General features: G+C 34.5%; 1 protein-coding gene across 9 annotated transcripts in view; it reads left to right on the forward strand.

The window, feature by feature from the left end:
- Window positions 1-18,885, forward strand: part of CDK14 (cyclin dependent kinase 14) — a 716,216-nt gene that overhangs the window by 410,083 nt on the left and 287,248 nt on the right. For all 9 annotated transcript variants that reach the window (XM_070046334.1, XM_070046337.1, XM_070046335.1 and 6 more), the window contains one exon: window positions 8,378-8,440. In XM_070046334.1, the coding sequence (XP_069902435.1) occupies window positions 8,378-8,440 (63 nt within the window). The remainder of the gene's footprint in view (window positions 1-8,377; window positions 8,441-18,885) is intronic.

Raw genomic sequence — 18,885 nt, forward strand, 5'->3', positions numbered from 1 at the left:
CTTTTACCTTATAATTTCAGGATCTCTCATATTTCCAGCAGGGCAGCTCCAGAAGGGTTTTCAGAGTTAATATATTCCTGAGAACTATTCCAGTTCCTTTTTTTTTTTTCCATCTCATACTTTGACTCCAAAAAATTTTTTGTGGCCCACTTTGTTAACCTTTTCTTTTTCAAATTCTTGAGGATGTTGGATGATCAGAGCTTTCCATTCTTTATACCCATTGGCCTTTTATTTTTCCTTTTAAACGTGGCTTCAGAATAGCATGAAAATCTTTTTAAAGTGTCTATTTGACTCTGTTAAAATTTATTATATGTTTTAGGCTTGTGAATGGTGTGCCAGAGGGCATGTAAACCATGCTGAGTAGTCTTTCCTTCACTGTTTCAAGAGAGCACGTTTATACAGTCTTCTAATGCAGTAATAGCATTTGGTTCTGTAGAACCACAGTGTTCTTCTTCTAGAAGATTTCCACCGTTTTTGAAACTTCCCAAATCTATACTTTCAATTTATTTAATTTAAAAAAGGACTATCATTTATACCCCCCTATACGTATTATGAAGTGATATGGACATAGATATATGGATATAGATATGTGTTTGGTTTATGAATTACCCCCTACAATGTTGAAACTACTTCAGACACTTGAAATACTGGAAAATAAATGTCTGCATTCTCTTTATGTGAGAAAAATGACTCATGACAGTCTTACCGCCTGGGTAGACCTATACAATCTCTCTACCCATAGTGTCATTGCCAGAAGCCAAATAGTAAGTTTTTTGTTTTAATGGAAAAGATCTTTCAGGTTGCTGGTTTTACACAATGGGAATGTGGTTGGAAATGCTTCCTGTTCCAGTCACCATCCCCAGGCTGCCCATGCATTTTAGATTCAGAAATGACAGCTGAAACCAATTAGTTAGAATGATGGGATCACTAAGTCACATTTAGGTTTGTTATGTCCCAAAAGGAGAAAAATACATTACATGATAAAAAAAGAATGACTAATTTAATTAGGAATAAGCCAAGGCAGTGTGATTACTATGAGAGGATTTTTATATAGTATTAACTGTTGTGTATGTTAACTACCCTTGCCCTCCCCAGGAAATATGTGTGTGGTTTACTGGCAGAATTTCAAACATTTCCTAAGTGGTGTAAAAACAGGTGAAAATAAAATAACCTAGAAATAGGCTTTGGAATATATAAAATAAGTCTTTACAAGAACAGTAGAATATTTGAGAATATTCCATTTAAGAACATAATTTTGGGTATATGGAACAGATTGGAAGACCGTATTTTCTCTATTGTCATACCACGTCCTATGATGCAACTTAAGGCACAGTAATCATCATTAGAATTTTTATTTCTGAGGGAAGAGATAGTACTTTTGTACTTGTTCATGAATGTCTTGTTTTTGTCATTAAAGAAAAGGGATTTCAGTGCATTTGCAAAAAGCCTAAATAACATTTAATAGAATACTTACAAACTTTAAAATAAATTATTTTTTAACCACTGTTTTAAAAGTGGGTCCCTGTGGTATATAGCGGGTACAAACCTTCTCTATAAAGCATCTTGAACGGCTATGGTTTTGTTTTAAAGGGGAAGTTGATTAATATTTCTTTCCATTTTTTCTCACTAATGAACAGTGCTTATGTATTGGAACTCACAACATTAAAATTTTATTAATTATGATTTGGGAATAAATAAATGAGTACTATAAAGCTTAACGGAAAAAAATGCAAAGTCGGTTTAAGCCTGTGGACTTCGTATAAAAGCAGTTTGAAACTAGCTGGTCAGTAATTTGATGTATTAATTCTTACAGCAATGCAGCCTGATTAAAACAGAGATTGTAGCCAGAGGAAATGGCATTGACTGCTGTAGAAGAAAGGAGGGCTCAACTTCTATAAGTTTTCTTCAGTTGCCTCTAGCAGCAGCTATTCCCCAGTGAATCACACAACTTTAATGAGCTACAGGTGAAACATTAAAAACTAAAACCATAGTGAGTTCTACCAAAATGCGCAACTATTCTTAAAGTGTGGTTTTAGTTAGAGTGCATGTGGTGTGTCCCAGACATGGGACAATGGTAATAAAGGTGACATTAGCCAGTAGTAGATTAAGCATAACAAGTAAGCGTCTGCCACACTTGCTGCCTTGGAGACATGAAAGTTGCCATCGTTGCCATTAATTTTGGGACCCCGTGTGGTACCACTGAAGAGTGGAAATAATTCCTCTTGTCCTTTAGATATTTGCAGATTTCTTGATTTGCTCTCTTACCAGTCAGAGTACTATTTAAAGGTTTTTTATAATGGGTCACTTACTCATTATAAGGAAGAAATTGGAGTGTAATCAAACTGAGATGAGGACCAGGGAGCTCCTTAAACAATCAAAGTCAGTCCGGAAAAGGCGGGCTCTATATTTTTATGCTTTCAAGTTGTACATGTTATCAACTAGTTCTTAACATATCCCATCTTTTTTTTTTTTAAATCACGTGTTTTCACTTAATGTTTTTTGTTTTATAAGTCTTTTCATTAATTTCAAAATAAAAGTATAGCCGAGGCTTGGTATTTATTCATAAAATAAGCCTATTCCTTAAGAAGAAAGAAATTCAGAATTAGTTTTATTATCTTCTGGAATCTTTCCATATTCTTATTCTTGCGAAGCAGTTTTGTTTTTAATGTTTTAAAAATTACACTAAGCCTGAATATACTGACTCTTCTCTTGCTGTCAAAATGGAAAACTAAATGAAAAGAAGTAAAGAATGTGGAGGCTGTGTGTAACATAACTGCAAAATGAGGATTTCTGGTGGTTATCCCCATGGAAAGACAGCCTTATTTTTAGCCTAGATGCTGGAAAATAGGGCTGTGCTATTTTCAATGTCATATTTTGTCAGTGCTTCTGAAAAACATCAAAATTAGCTGACAAATATTGTAGACACCATGCTTAGCATAAGAGACTGGAAAAAATGCATGTTTTAGGGAAGGGGCTCTATTTAGATTCCTGCTTAATGAGAAAAGTCCAGTCTGAAGACCAGTGCTAATACAAAAGCATAATTTCTCTGAGGAACTTGATATCTCTTGAGTAAGAGGTCTGATCATTTGAAGGGCCAAAAATTGGAAAACCTCACTTCATGGATGATACATTGATTAAAAAGAAACATAAGCACATACTAAATGATGAAGCCTACTTAATAATTGACTTATACTTGTTTCTGCCCAGGAATATGGGTAAACTTTCATGTCCAAGAGCTTTTCTGACTCCGTGGTCTTCAGAGAGCCTTTTTACCAGTGGCTTTCAGTGGCAGTATATTGCTTCTTTTCCCTCACCCAAAGTCAGTTTCAAAAAGAGTAAGGAATGGAGAGTGGAAAATATGAAAAGGTGAATGTCATGGTCCAGCTAGTTTCTCATCTTTTTCTTTGGCTGGACTTTCTTTCCTGGTACTCTTTTGAAGGGCTGTTCTCCACTCAGGCCTGTTTTGAAATTGTCATCATATCTATAATTTATCTTTGTAATTTCCTTTTATGTCTTTCTCTTTAAGACTCATGGCTGTGTACTGTTAGTCATGCAGTTCTCAGGTCTACATATGATTGAAATTAACAGATTCTACTGTGTGAAAGTGCTTATGAGTAAGAAGTCTTTTCGATATTTTGTGGTCTTTCTGTATCCTGCCTTTTTACGAAGAGACATCTGTCTCCTGCCTTCTAAATTGATCCAGCCACAGAGTAATGAAATCAACATGGAGAAACCTAAACTGTAAATGTGGCTCCTTTACAGAGAATGTTTATGTTTAGGGTGTTATGGTTTCAGATACGTTCTTCAGATTCCTTCCCCTTGAAACACTCCTGCACCTATGTAAATTCTCAAATAAATGCTACTTGATGGGTAATCAACAGTGAGGAAGGAGGAACTTGATTTTGAAAGAAATGTATGCAAGTGTGGGGACTGAACCTTAACAGCTCCTTTTTACTGTCACTCCTCTTCTTGGTCTGCAAATCTAGCCACACTTGATAGCTTCGTTTAAAACCATGCACTCCACGGAAGACTGATGAAGTATTCTTAGGGATTCAGGTATAAACCTGTCAGACACAAGTGCTTCTGAAGGCCTTCCCCTGAAGAACAGCAGCAGTGATAGAGTGAATAAGAGGGTGTAGGAAGATGAAGTGAGGCGTAATGTAGTGAGGGAAAGAAGCGATGTTAGCCAAGAGCCAAGATAGAGATTGGAGGAGGAAGAGTTACTGGGTTTGATCTATAGTCACCAGGCACCTAGTCTAAAGATACTCCTTTTAGTGTTAGAACAAGAAATAGAGATGAAGTCAGATGGACCTGAGATTATCTGTGTCTCATCAGTGGATAGTGATCTGTTGGTCATGTGCCATAGGGGCCTTCTGTTCAGAACTTGTATGTGTAGGATGACTTTAAAAAATGGAATGACAGAGAAGTACCTCCCAGCATTTATTGTTAAGTTTAGTTCTGTATTTCGGGACCAGTGCAAATCATAAAGGTCACATAAGCCAATGAGTTGAACTAAGGAGATAAGTTAAAAAGAAAGAAGAGATGTGATGAAATTTGTAATTTAGGCACATCTAATGCAGTTCCAGGCATAGTACTGTGTATTAAAAAAGAGAGAGGGAAAAGAAACAGTTTTTAATGCAGGTAGAACAGAAGTTTGCTAGGGTATAAAAATAAGACCTTGTACTACCTCTTGTCTCTTCCTCCATTTGAGATTCTCCAGATTCTTGCCCCTAATCACCCAGAGCAATCTGAGGTTAATGGTGTATTTGCTAGAAGTAGTCTCAGAGGTTGTGTGCAGAGAGCTGTGGAGTTTGAATGAGAATGTCTGGGCATGTAGACAGGAAGAACACATATATAAGGATGAAATGTTACTTCTAAGAGTTCCAGTTTCCTGATGGTATTTATCATTCCATTTTTAATTGCAGTCCTCCCAAATATCCCTTCCTACTCTAAACACACTACAGAAAATCATCATCATCATCATCATCATCATCACCTGTAGCATCTACCATGTACTGGGCAGTGTAGTAAAACCGTAATGGATATTTACTTATTAATTTTCACAGTATCCATATGAGGTAGGTATACTAGGATTATCTTCATTACATAGATGAAGATACTGATACACAGAGGTTGTGTAACCTGTCTAAGGCTACACAGCTAGAGATAGCCATGCGTGTATGCATACACACATTTTCATGCTATACAGCTAAGGAAATATGAATCTTAAAATTTAAAAGGTTTGGAAAAATCTTTATTAAATTTCCCAAGATCTCATTTCTGGAGAGGCCTCCTTCCTTTAATTCATGTTACACTGTCATTGGGCATGCATACATACACGGAAGGATGTCATGTGTACCATGAACATCAGGAGCTTTTTTCCCCATTACTGATATGTTTCCTTCCTCATAGTTTAGTGGGGTTTTTTATTTGTTTGTTTGTTTACTTTTAAACAAAAAGCTTGAATACTTTAATCTTGGAAAAAAATTACAATAATGCACAAGTATGTAAAAATCCACAGAATGTAAGCTCTATGCGAGCAGAGACTTTTCTTATTTATTTATGCACAATCGGCATTTAATACGTTTATGTCAAGTATAAAATATGGTGAAAGTTGTCCCCAACACCATTCCACTTCTTTAAGCATGTGTAGCGTAAGTTTATTGGGCACAAAATTAAACATGCTTTTTAACTGTGTTACTCATATCCTTTATAGAATTCTTATTTTTTTGTCAATTCCATTTGTTGGTTTTTGAAAGAGGTAAGCTAAACCCTTCAAGATTTTGTGAAATTTTCAGTTTCTTCTTTTATTTTGGTCAATATTTGCTTCATAGTGATATGCCATGTTGCTAGGTGCATAAATGTTTAGTACTTTTTCCTTGAATTCTAATATGTCTAATATTGATATGCTGATTTTTTGCTTTTTTATTGATATTTACCAGTATAAATATCCTAAAACGTAAATAATGTAAATGTGTAATATATAATATGATGTATTATTTCTTTATTTTCAGGTTTTGTGTTATTTTTTGTTGTGTATATTTAGCTTGTGTGAGTTTGATTTTGTTTTGTAAACTGAAAATATATATTTTTAATAGGAATTTTAACATGTGGCTATATGATTATTGTTATGATTGGGTGTACTTTCTATTTACCACTTTATTTGTTGTGTGTGAAGCAATGAGCAAATTACAGTTCTTCCCCTCATGGGTCTTATTGTATAATGGGCAGTATCTTAAATACTACCTTATTTTTGTGTATCATGCTATTGATTAAAAACTGCTTTCTCATGTACTATTTTATTTAGTTTTATTTATTTATTTAATATCTATGGAGTATAATTGCTTTACAATGTTGTGTTAGTTTCTGCTGTACAGCACACAAAGTGAATCAGCTATATGTATACATATATCCCCATATGCCCTCCCTCTTGAGCCTCCCTCCCACCCTCCCTATCCCACCCCTCTAGGTCATCACAGAGCATCGATCTGATCTCCCTGTGCTATGCAGGAGCTTCCCACTAGCCATCCATTTTATATTTGGTAGTGTATATATGTCAGTGCTTCATGTACTATTTTATATGTTCTTCAGAAATCTCTAGGGAAGGTGTTAGCCTTAGTTGAAAGGACAGAGAGGTTAATTGTATGGAGTTACAAAGTGGCAGTTTGGGATCCAGAAATCAGTCCTCAATTAATTAAATGCATGAAATAAAACTTTTATATAGTCAGGAAAAACTCCATGGAACCCATTATAATTATATTTTAGGCTCATTTTTAATGAGCTATACTATATGTAACACTGTTTCCACCTGTATTTATTTAGTTCTTCTTCGCTGTCATTGACTGGACCAGAGAGACAATAATTTCCAAATCAAATGTAGTTTCTGTCCTCATGGAACTTGACTTTCATTTGGAAGCTAAACACCTTGGGTGTGGTGCAAGATAAAGGCAATATTGTCTCAAAATATATCTAAGAGCATTTCTTCTGTCCCATCTTCTTTCCCTTTGTTCTTCCATTGGCTGACCTTTTTCATTCTCTATTCAGGTGTTACTTACAAGTAATGCTTTCTGGAGGCCTTTCTGAAATCTTTAGACCACAATAAGTTCCCCCCCTGCTATGTCCTCAAACATTACCCAGTACTGTTCTTAATATACAACATACTCTACTGTAATTACTGACATGCCTGGTTTTTTCCACCAGCATCTATTTCATTGAATTCTATGCCTTTAGTGATTAGTGTAGTGCCTGGAAGATAATAAGTACTCAAGAAATACGTGATGAATAATGAATGAATGCTAAATTCTGCTTTGTATCCTTGGGAGTTACCACCTGGCATGCAATAAAAACTCAGTAAAGGAACCTGAACTGTTGTCATCATGGCTATAGCCATGGTACAGGTTCTTGAAGGTATCAAAAACTTATTATTCCTGAATAATTGAAGCCTGATAATGGGGCATGAATAATCATGATCATTGGCTTTTACAGAATGATTAAATGTTTCAATGTCACAAATCTTACAGTATCCTCCAATAAGATTAGAAAAATTTATATAGCAACTCTACGTGTTTTTTTCCAAGTTTTATGTAACTCATAATATAAACAGAAAAAGCATTAAAAAGAAAATATATAATTGTGTGCAAATTGAGCTTGGGATATTTGAAGGAATAACAGCATAAGTTGCTATCTAGGGATATTCCTTTTAAGTTATATCTGGATGTATTTGTCTTAATTTATAATTTTGAAAGTATTTGTATTGATTTATAAAGTAAATCTTTATAAAGTTTTGTAAATAAATATTTTCTCAAATATATTCAAGAGTTCTGAGAATCTGAAAATTATTTTTTAGTGAATATAGTTATGAAAAACTCAAATAAAACCAATGATTAATTTTACTGTAATGATCTGTTTGTAGTATTTTCATCTCATATAACATAAATAATCATAACCTGCGTTTCCACTTGGAAAATACAAGATAATTGAAATTGTAATTGGATTGGTTAATTGTGTGTGTGTATGTGCTTTAGTTTTTTTAAGTTAAGGCTTGTATTTTTAGGTAGGGTTTTTTTTTTTTCCATTTAAGAGATGTATGTTCAATGAGGAGAAAATTAGGCATTTAACAAAGTAAAAAGTTGTGGATATGAATTCCTTCTAATACACAGATATGTTTAATGTAAGACAGAGCCTAGAGGCAAAGATAATGATTCGATTGTGGTTAAAACGGGGCGGAGGAGCATGCAACTGCATACACTAAAAAATCCACCCACTTGCCTTATATTTGCTTTGTTCAGAAAGTGATGATGACTTTGAAGTAAAAAAATATTGATTCACTGTGTTACAGCCAGAGGGATGTTAATACATTTTTCCCTTTTTCTTCTAGCATACTGATTTATGTCAGTACATGGACAAGCACCCTGGGGGGCTGCATCCAGATAATGTGAAGGTAGGAAAAGATCTTTTTAAGTCAAGGGTTAGCATTCTTCATGTGCATGTTTTGAGCGAAAATCTAATCTCTCTACTATAACTTAAAAAAATTGTGTAAAGAGAAGTAATATTGAAGTGAACCATAGTCATTGCTATGGTTTGACATTGGAAGCCATGCTTTGACATTAAATATTTTCACTGTGGTATTATTATTTAGACCTTATCCTGTTTTTTCTTCATGGAGAAACATTTGCCAGTAATGAGTAAAATCCACTGGAATCCTGTCATAACACTGTTTTCAGAAGAGGGGAATCTCCAGTAGCTCTAGCTTGGAGCTCCATACTGCAGTACCAATTGGTTTCAAGATAAAGTACTATTATGATCCAAAACAGTGTTGTGGTGAATTCATGGTGCATATTTTTCACTTGTTTGTACAAACAGATAAAAATGGTTTTTCCTACTGCTTTTTTTTTCATTTCTTTTACCAGAAATTGGATTACTTTGTATAAAAAGAGCTAAGTTTTTCTAAGATTTGACCTAGCAACCATCTTGGGAAATTGTCCAAAAATTTCAAGCTTAAAACAGGAGATTCTTTCTTGGCATATGTTAGGGAGTTAGAAGATACCAAAGTTTATCTGAAGGCTAAACTTATAAATGTATTTGAAGTAAAATTATTTGTCTCCATTTCGTCCCATTCATTATCTGCACCTTTCTTGCAATGTGGCATATTTTTTCGTCTGTACTTTTCCCTTTGCTAGGAGAGATATATTTGCACGTATGGTATTACATGTGTTTATTTCATTTTGCTTTATAAAAATAATATATATATTGTATAAGGTTTTTTTCCTCTTAGAATATGTCATAGATATCCTTTAAAATCAATACATGACTATGTAGTTCAGTCTTTCTAATAACTGCATATTATTCCATAGTATGAATAAACCGTAATTTGCAACTGTTCTTTATTCATGGATCTTGAGGTTGTTTCCAAAATGTTCCTATTAAAAATGATTCTAGAGTAGATATTAGTATAAAACCTTTATACTCATTTCTTTTGAATATCTAGTTAATGGGTTTTCTTTATTAATTAGAGACGTGATGTCGGTTTTAATGAATTTAACTGGAACCTTTGCCCACAAGGTTGTAAATTACAGAAGGACTGTTTTTCTCTACATTCCCTAGGATTGACTAACCAGTCATTTAGATTTTTGCCATTCTGATGAATAAAAATGAAATATTTTTTATGTTGACATTTTCTTGACTGCTAGTGACATTGAGCATCTTTTCATGTCTCTTGACCACTTGTAATTCCGCTATTACAAGTTACCTGTTCTTATATATTCATTTTTCTATTGGGTTGGTTTTTTTCTTTAATGAATTATAGGTGCTTTTTAATATGAAATTAATAATGAGGGTTTTTATGGTGGTCATCTATGTTGTACAATTTTAAAATGTAGGAACTTGTAGGAAATCTGACAAAACATTGTTTTTAAAATAAGTAATAGAGTCAATATGGTACTTACAGTATTTGTTGATTTTTTCATATATCTCCTTTTTTGTTGTTGTGATTTTTTGTTTTGTTTAGATTTCTTTTAAATTGTTTGACTATTCACTTTTCTTAAAAATCTGTATCCATTGACATAGGTAGTTTTTTAGTGGTTAGATTGGGCAAGAAATTTTAACAGATGAAGAGATTTGTTTTTTAATCTTGTTCATGTTCAAATTTAACTTTAAACATTAGTATTATAATTAATACATAATTCTTTTTTTAACATTAAAACATCTGAGGGGCTTCCCTGGTGGCGCAGTGGTTGAGCGTCTGCCTGCTGATGCAGGGGGCGCGGGTTCGTGCCCCGGTCCGGGAGGATCCCACGTGCCGCGGAGCGGCTGGGCCCGTGAGCCATGGCCGCTGGGCCTGCGCGTCCGGGGCCTGTGCTCCGCAGCGGGAGAGGCTACAGTGGTGAGAGGCCCGTGTACCGCACCGCAAAAAAAAAAAAAAAAAAAAAAAAAAACTCAAATTGTCTCATTTATACATTTAATGTTGTCTTCTTAGGGTTGATTGGGTTCACAATCAACAGTACAGTACATCCTTATTCCTGTTTCTCACTTTATTTTTATTTATCTATTTTTTAAATTAATTTTTATTGGAGTATAGTTGCTTTACAATGTTGTGTTAGTTTCTATTGTACAGCAAAATAAATCAGCTATACATATATATATATATCCCCCTTTTTTTGGATTTCCTTCCCATTTAGGTCACCACAGTGCATTAAGTAGAGTTCCCTGTGCTATACAGTATGTTCTCATCAGTTGTCCATTTTATGCATAGTATCAATAGTGCATATGTGTCAACTCCAATCTCCAAGTTCCTTCCCCCCTCCCCGCCCCCTTTTCCCACTTTAGCCTGGGGAATCTGTAGAGAGGCCAGCTAGTGGAAGCCCAGGGCCTACCAGCCTCAGTGGAAATCAGAGGCTACTCTGAGCTAAATTTGATTTCCAGACTTTAAATTCAGTGACAGGATTAAGATTAAAGAGCTGGCCTGAGCCTTTTCAAAAAACCATGGCATCACTGGATTTCCATTATCCTTGTTTGGTCTTTTACCAACACTGTGTGTCATGAGTTATGGGCAAGTTTGTTGGTGAAATAAAGAGAGCTCATTCCACAAAGCATTGCCAGTATCACTGGTGATTTTTGTAGCCTTTGTAAATTCTGCTTCATCCGTTACATTTTATTTTTCCTTAATCTCTTAATGGTCATGGAAAGATTGAGCTTCTAGGTTACTGGTTTTCAGTTACTAGGTTGCACTCCTTGAAATTGTGTTTCAACAGCTGTTACCCAAGTTTTGCAAGCTTTTCTTTCACCCTACGATCATTCCTCGTACTTAAAATACTTAGTGTTTGCTACCTATTTCAAGTTCAGGTTGTACTGGGGCATTAAACAAGGTTTATTACTGCAGGAGCTCATACCTCCTAAGGTGTGGTGGAAACTCACTGGTGAATGAGATGTGCAGTTAGCATAAATAATGTCACAGAAATTAGATATGATGCCAACACTGAGTCTAGATATTAGTCATATGGAGCAGGAACTACTCTCACTAAGAAATTGTTTCACATGGTTACAGATTGATACTCTACTACATTTTTGCCTCCAAAAGTGCATGATGTGATTTACCTCTTTTTATACCTTTCTGAATAACTGAAAGGCAGTGATAGGTGTTGGTATATAAGTTTCCATTTCCCCATACCTATTGACGTCTTGGCTTTTTGAGGTTTTGCCAAAATGTACTGGATTGTCTCAGTGCTTGGAATATTTAAGTGCAAGAAACTTTGGTCATCATCAAAGAGGTCTTCAAACTAGGCTCCACAGCAGAGTCATCTGTAAAACTTTAATATATATATATATGAGAGACAGGGCCTGGACTGTGGTGCTTCAGAAAACAGGTATCAGACCCATGCCTCAAGGTAGAAAGTTGTAAGCGTCTTTGTGGAGAATCTGATCAGTCCAAGAGAACAGACCTAAAGAATCTAGGTGATTCTACAATGAAGACCCCAATTGACAAACAAGTAACTCAGAGGAAGCAAAGTTGCTTGCATTGATTACACAGAGAAAGAAAGAAAGAAAACTTCAAAAAAATTATCAATAATATTCTCCAAGAGGTAAAAGAAAATAGTACATCTATAAAACACAATGCTATGTTATTTTTAAAAAGGAGAAATTAGTGGACATGAAGTAGCTTTGGAAATTCAAAATATGATGACAGAAATTAAAAACAACAGTAAAAATGGAAGAAAAAGTTGGACAAGTTTGCCAGAAAATAGAGCTTAAAATACAAATCTGAAACATGAGAAAGAAGGTATCAGAAAATTTAGAGTCCAGTCCAGGGGATCAACCATCTGAATGACTGGAGAAAATAGAGAGGAGGGAGTCATTAAAGCAATAAACATTAAACTATACTTTTTCCAGATGTGAAGGATGTGAACTTCAAGATTAAGAGGGTCCATTAAATGCCCATAACATTTAATGATAATAGATAAATGATAACATTTATTGTTGCAAATTTTCAGAACACTGATTTCAAAGAAAGATCCTACTGAAAGGGAACAGGTTTACTACTAAAGATCAAGAATTACAGTGGTGTTAAACTTCAACAGCAGCACTGGAATGGAGATGGAAGTGGGACAACAACTTGAAAATTCCAATGTAAAATTGTTTCCAATCTACAATTCTATACAAACTATCAATGAAGTGTGAGAGTAGGATAATTATTCTCAGGTGTTCAAGGAGTCGAAAAGTTTGCATACCTTGCATCCTTTCTCAGGAAGCTGCTTGAAGATGTACTGCACTATAACTCAGGGAATAAACCAAAGCAGAAAAGAAAAGGAAACCAGGTAGTAGAGGCTACCACAAAAGAGAGATGGATATCCTCAAGACAATGATGAAAAGAATCCCAGGATAACAACTGTGCATCAAGCTGAAAGGGTAACCAGTCAGTCTGATTGGCGCAGGTCAGAAGTCTCCAGGAGAGATTTCTAAGAAGATGAAAGGGTTAGATAGAATACCAAATGTGTTTGAGCAGATTTATAAGATGGAAGAAGAATTTGGTGTCGAATTAGTGATAACCACAAAGAAAATTCAACAAAGGCAAGCAAACCAACCAACAAAAGAACTAGATAGTTACTAACACCAGGAAAAACAATTATTGTGCAGGGGAAGAAAGTAGTCATATAAAACTTAATGGCTCAGCTGTAAATAACATTTACATGATTATAATACAGTACAATATTACGATCAATATGTAATATTATAAAATGTAATATGTAATCAATATTACATGTTGATGTAGTTAGAAAAACACTTCTTTAAGTGATTCTGCTATATAGCCAGGCTCATTCCAGGATTAGCATCCTAAAGCAGTCATCCATTTCAGCTGCCACATTTTATATAAAGATCAGAATCATTGAGATTAAGAACTTGTCAAAGAGCATTTTGATTCTTTGTCCAATGTTCTTTTCCTTACATTGCATGATTCATATATTAAATTACAGTAATTAGCCTGTTTACCTGACTTTATATGTACTCATTCACATAGATTTTTCATCATTTTCATGTTGAAGATAATTTTTATACCTTCTCTGAGGGTATGGGAAGTTAAAAAATAGAATGCATCTTGTTAATGCCTGTGTTTTGGCATCTGAATTGTAGTGCATGAAAGCAAACAGCCCTCATTACCATGTTGGTTTCCATGGGAGGCCACTCAGCTAATCATGCACTGGCTTTTCTTCACAGTTTTGTCTGCTTAGAGACAGTGCACTCCTCCAGGGTTACATTTAGGATCTGCACTGCAGGTGAAATTATTCTCAAAGAAGTCTGACTATAACATAGTGACAGATGTCCCATGGGTATTTCTGTGTGATGGATTAACATTTTTTTTCATGTGGTGATACTTCTTGTCACTTAAATCGATGAATGCAAAATGAAGAACGTAAGAATAATATTTACTAAGTTAACAACTGTTCATAATGCTGTGCTAGATGCTGATTAACAAAAAACAACAACAGTTGAGCTAAAATAAGACCTTGTAATGGTTCTCTATAAATGTAAGATGTGAAAACCAGGTGAGATAAGCAATTATCTTTAAAAGAGCATGTTCTTGTAATAACTCTGAAGCTCTGCATTTGGTTAAATAGTTCATAGATCATTAAAGGATAGGAATGTAATAAATACTGAATATTTATTATGGTGAACAGAAGGAAAACATAGCGATCAAGTCCTTTTGCTTCTAGATTTGACAGTTTTGACTTTTGGTTTCATCACTATGCAGCATGACAGTATATGGAAATATTTTAAACATTCATCTTGGATTATAAAAATGTACATATCTGTTTAGATTTCATATATACTTGTTTATTGTGAAAAGGTGGGTTGCCACGCATCTGAGAATTGAGGCGATTGTTCTTTACTGTGAATCAGGTAGACTTGCAAGTGTTACAGAGGTGATGCATCACTGAAGAATGAGGGGGAAGAAAAGAACAATTGAAAGAGTACATAACTCATGATTTCATAGTAACGCAGAGGCTAGTCTATGGTAATTTTGTATTAAATCCCAGCAAAACATCTGTTAAAGTTTTATCTTTCATGCTGTATATTCCTTGTAAGCACTGGAATAAACTCATAAGAAAAATTGTCAATGTTAACGAAATTGCTGTAATCACTTTGCTACTTTAATTGCCTACAAAATGTGTCTGTTCTCAGTATGGCCTTCTGAAATAAATATTCACTATTAACTAATGGTCTGTATTATATCAGTTTTAGACAAATGGGTAATTTTAGCAGTTAATTACTTAGAGGACAATTTAAAGCCTGAATCGAAAGCCTGAGGACATTGGCCTTGTTGTAAATATTTATGATGATTAAAGGTATAACAGCCAATTGTTAGAACATGATAATTGGTATGTAGGAAACTGGTTAGAATTTTGGGCAGAAGGTAGTTCATTTTTGCCCCCTTTACAAACCATTCACTATGAATTTTCTTGGGTTTTGACTGTCATAGCTGAGTTGAAGGCAGACTTGTATTGGAGTTCTTCATTTTATAATTCTCAGTGACTTACAGATTGATCAGTTTTTTAAAAAATGACCATAACAGTCTAAATTCCCTCTTCAGCTTTTCATGTGTTCTTTAAAAAGTGATAAGCATGAGAGACTGAAAATTAAGGTTCATTAAAGAAAAGAAAGATTAATTGATGCTGTCTCCAGCTCATATCCAGAAATATAGGTGCTTGAATCTTATTACCATGATGACATTGGGTCTTCCTGTGTTTTTATGTAATTATCTTCATTGCCATGTCATCTTAATGACTTTCCTAGAAGATTTTTTTGTAAAAACATTTGTCTTTTTTTTTAAAGAACTGTAATCCAAAATAATGTAATTCTGAATTATCTGCCTTGTTCTCTGAAGTATCTGAAATTCTTTGGACATAAAGCTGAGTTTTATTTTTTATCTCAATATCTATATTAATTAAAAAGATATGAGGATTATTAAGGTTGAAAAATTGCTATTTTTCCAAGAACAAGCAGGTGTATAACAGTCAGAATAATGTTATGCCAAATTAAGACTGTCTCATACAGATGGCACTGAGAATTGATTCCTGAATGAGACTTTCTAATGTTGAGATAGAAAATCAGATAACACCTGATTTTCTCCATATTTTGCGTTAGAACTCTCATTTAGCTGGTAATGATTTCCTACTATGCATTACAGTGAATATTATAGAACCTTTCATTATTCTGTATTTTGGGAAATACGGTTATTTCATGGAGCCATTCAAGAGTGTTTTAAAAATTTGACACCTAGTCTCAGCACCTGTCCAGTTTTCTTTTGAGCCTTTTCATCCTATTTTTGTTATAACAAAATGATTTTCCATATCTAGACAGTGAAGGATTAACAGTAAAAGAAAGTGAAATTCATGTGTCAATTCATATTGTGTTGGATGTTCAGAGAGGGTCTGAGTAGTGAATTTCTGGTTAAGATGTGGGGCGTGCGTTCCGTTGTTTAGAACATGTCTTTTGTATGCTTGGCATCATCTGCTGATGTGCTTGTTAATGATTTGAATCAGACAAAGGAATCAAGGCAGCTAACTGAACAGCCCACTCTTTCCTAGCGGTGCTTTAAAACCCAGATTGAAAAGAAATCACCCCAAAGATTGATGAAATACAGATAGTCGTTAGAAGTATGCCCTGTGATATTTTATTTGTTAGATGGAATTACCCAGCTTGGTGGGGCAGGGGCAGTGGTATCCAGTGGAAATAGGACAGATACCCTCCTGGGTTTCAAGCTTCAAGCCATTCACCTTGCCTCTCTCCCGTTTAAGATGGATCTTGCACTCGACCCCTTTGTTTGCATGTTTTCCAAGACAAACATGAGGACCCAGGGGGGAAATTAGCTGAGTAACAGAGTATGTACACGCTTCCAGGGATTTTTCTGAAAGTCCTAGACAAGTTCAGCCTTCATGTGAGTAGCCAGTACATTTCATAGATATTTTCTCATTAATATATAAATCCCTGTTACTTGAGATCTCTCTAAGAAGATGCAGAGAGAGAGAGAGGTTTATTGATCATACCTATCAAACTCAGAGTCTTTACTGCATTCCATATGAAACATATTTTTCTCTGTTGTATAGCTTGCAGAAGTGATCTTTCTCTAAGACTCTTACACTCAAGATTCGTCACCTTTGTCAGTTTTTCAGTCTGCATCTGTCTCTCTCAATTTTAAAAAAAAAGTTGCATTGGCCTTATCAACTGATATTAAGACAGTTCATGTTGATAGTGTTTAAGGTGTTACTTTAGGCAATAAAACCATTTTAAATTCTATTTATTCCTTTTCATTGTGTGTAAAAAGAATGGCCTGTAGTTGGGGGAGTGTTGCATACATTCACAAATGAAGTGGAACAAATATTTGTATTTCATGCTATTTCTTTTTGGTTCCAAAAAGTGCCTATCAGTAAGGTCAGTTGTATACTTAATATTATTATATTATTAGAATTCCTTGGAATAAGTGTTTCAGTTTTTCTCTTGGAAAATTATGTTGGGCAACTATTAAAGCCAGTAGCTTAAATTTGATCATCTTGTTTCTACTCAGCTAAGGAATATTTCTAACACTAATTTTAGGCTGCTGACCAAGTTTATTAAATGGAAGTTTCTCATCCTCAGCCCTCCCCATTTTCTTCATCATACATACAAACTCTAATAACTTGGAAATCTACTAAGTATTAGTATACTAAGTATTATAATATATTGTATATTATTATATAATATTACATATTATTATAATATATTAACATACTAAAGAAGCTAATGTGCTTCTTTCAAGGAACATGGCAAAACACAGATCTGTTTTACAATCCCCACTTGACTCCTTGTAAGTATCCCAGTTCTGGTTCCCATGGCTCCAGTCAGCTTGCTCACTGTGGGCATCTCGGTGCCTAGAGCAACACGTTGTTGATATCCACCATTGTATTGAGGCAGGAGGAGAGGGCGGAATGGGAGGCCAACTTAAGGATCACAGAAAGCGTGCAAGAGCTTTTTCCCAAGAGTTTGCCCAAGTATTTGAAACTCTTATTTTTCGAGTTATTCCCTTCCAGAAAGTTATCATCTTTAAGAATAGAATATTAATGTATAAATAACATAGAAATTGAAAATTAAATTTTTGTTACATTATTTAGAAATGGTGGAACTTGTTCCATATCTAAGACTTATGAGGGAGTAGAATGAAGAAGCAGAAAGTTAAATGAAAGAACTCAAAAAGGGCAAAACGTGGCAAGACAAACTGTCCTTACTACTCAGATTTTCTAAGACCCAGATCTATCTGTAGTACAGGGCAAAAAAGGACACATCTATGACCTGATGCCCTGTCATGAATGTTTGTGTCTTACACTATCCCAGTAGCACACTTAATACTGTCAAGTGTGTCCAAAGGGACAAATAAATTATACCATAATGTTTTACTATCTGGGCTTTTATTTCTATCTCCCTTATATCTCCATATAACCTTCTTAGTATTCTTTTGAAAAAATTCAACACATAAAATTGCAATGATGTTTTGTAAAATATAAACTATTTGGGAATGTATTATGTACATTGTATTACAAATTATGATTTGATATTTGCATTAGGTATTTGCAAATTTGAAACTCAACTAAATGGAATGAATCATTCTTTTGAAAGTTGAAGAAGACCTAGTATTGCAGTAAAATCATTATCTGATGCATATTTTAATGTATTTTTACATTCAGTAGATATTTTGAGGACTCAAATTTTCTAATTATTTTTCATTTCTAGAAAGTTTGATGCATGAGTAATTTAATGTTTGTGCATCCTGTGGATTTTTAAATGATGTGGTGCTAAACATGGAGCATATTATTTGAAGCATGTATTAGCCATGTACAACTTTGGTTTATTTGCCAATGTCACATTTTCTAGCCTTGGATCCACACAATGTGTAACTACTTTAATCAAATAGTATACATGGTTTTTGGGTAGCAGTATTTTAAATTGTGGGTGTCAGAGCAAGACAAAAATGGGAACTGTCTCTACTACCTCTACTACACTTGCTGTGGGTCCCTTTTCCCAATTCATTTAGTTTCTCTGAGCCTTTATTTCTCTATCTGTGAAATAAAGATAATAGTATCTGCCTAGCAGAAGTGTTGGAAGGATTAATTTACTGGTGTTTAGTAAATGGCGGTTATTACAGCTGCTCAATTTGTAGAGTCCCTTCTATTTCTGTTATTCATAAAATGAAAGGATACAGTTTTACAGCATGAATGAATATTAAGGGCATCTGAGACAATCTCATTTTTAAGGTGAAAAACCTAAGATACAAAGATTTAAACTTGGTCCCCAGGTGACAGAAAAGTAGCTTAACTAACTCTCTTTGTAAGAATTGCTGCTGTGCCATAAGGCATAGGTTGC

The sequence above is a fragment of the Globicephala melas genome, chromosome 9, assembly GCF_963455315.2.
Source record: "Globicephala melas chromosome 9, mGloMel1.2, whole genome shotgun sequence".
In the NCBI taxonomy this organism is placed as follows: domain Eukaryota; kingdom Metazoa; phylum Chordata; class Mammalia; order Artiodactyla; family Delphinidae; genus Globicephala; species Globicephala melas.